The sequence below is a fragment of the Nestor notabilis genome, unplaced genomic scaffold (genome assembly GCF_000696875.1).
Source record: "Nestor notabilis isolate BGI_N333 unplaced genomic scaffold, ASM69687v1 scaffold20038, whole genome shotgun sequence".
Classification (NCBI taxonomy): domain Eukaryota; kingdom Metazoa; phylum Chordata; class Aves; order Psittaciformes; family Psittacidae; genus Nestor; species Nestor notabilis.
The window spans coordinates 379-1,097 of record NW_009941698.1 but is presented as its reverse complement, the minus strand read 5'-3'; the positions used below and the strand labels follow the sequence as shown (position 1 = coordinate 1,097).

Here is a 719-nt window from a genome sequence, read left to right as displayed (position 1 = left end):
GCAGGCGGGCGGGTATGTACAAGCAGGACGCAGCCGGCTCTGCAGGAGGTCGTGTCGGATCGTAACAACACACTACGCCTTGCGAGAGAATTGAAAAGTAACAGTCCTTTGCACGCAGCGTGCGGAAACACCTCGGTTTGGCGCAGGGAGAGGAAAAGGGAGGAGAGAAGCCAAGAAAAAGAGGGGTGGGGGAGAAGAGGGGCTCGCCCCGGCGGCGGGGAATGAAGAGCTAGGAGGTGTTTAGCACGGGTCTGGAATACACACCTTGGTAGTAGGAGGGCTCTAGGGCCGAGGGCTCAATGCTGCTCCGGCCCGCCATGGAGGCACTGCCCAAGGGCAGCCCTCCTGGGATGCTGGCCCCGTAGGAGGAATATTGCAGCGCCTGCTCGTAGGCTTTGAAGTCCAGCTTGTGTTGCTGTTCCGAGGAGGACATGAGGTTGTTGATGGAAAAGGGGTGGTTGAAGGAGTAGTGGGGATCGCCCTTGAGGTGGAGCTGGGATTCGTGGGCTAAGGAGTGAGGGGGGTGCGGGACGGAGGCCAAGGTGGGGACGGAGCTGATGGTGGAGGAGGCGGCCGAGGCCGAGGTCTTTAGTTCCGTGCTCGATCCGCTGTGGTCCATAGACTGGGGACTGGTGGACGGGTTGGAGCCAGAGAGGGAGGTGGCGGTGTCCAGCTGTGAGGGTTTATTGTGGCCTCTGTGCAGGGGGGAGTTGGAGCTG

General features: G+C 61.1%; 1 protein-coding gene across 1 annotated transcript in view; it reads right to left on the bottom strand.

The window, feature by feature from the left end:
* Nucleotides 1–229: 229 nt before the first annotated feature.
* The window catches only part of FOXA1 (forkhead box A1), a gene marked incomplete at its 5' end in the record, with an annotated part of 864 nt that continues 374 nt past the window's right edge, over nt 230–719 (bottom strand). Inside the window, one exon of the mRNA XM_010021029.1 lies at nt 230–716. Coding sequence (XP_010019331.1) covers nt 230–716 — 487 coding nt within the window. The remainder of the gene's footprint in view (nt 717–719) is intronic.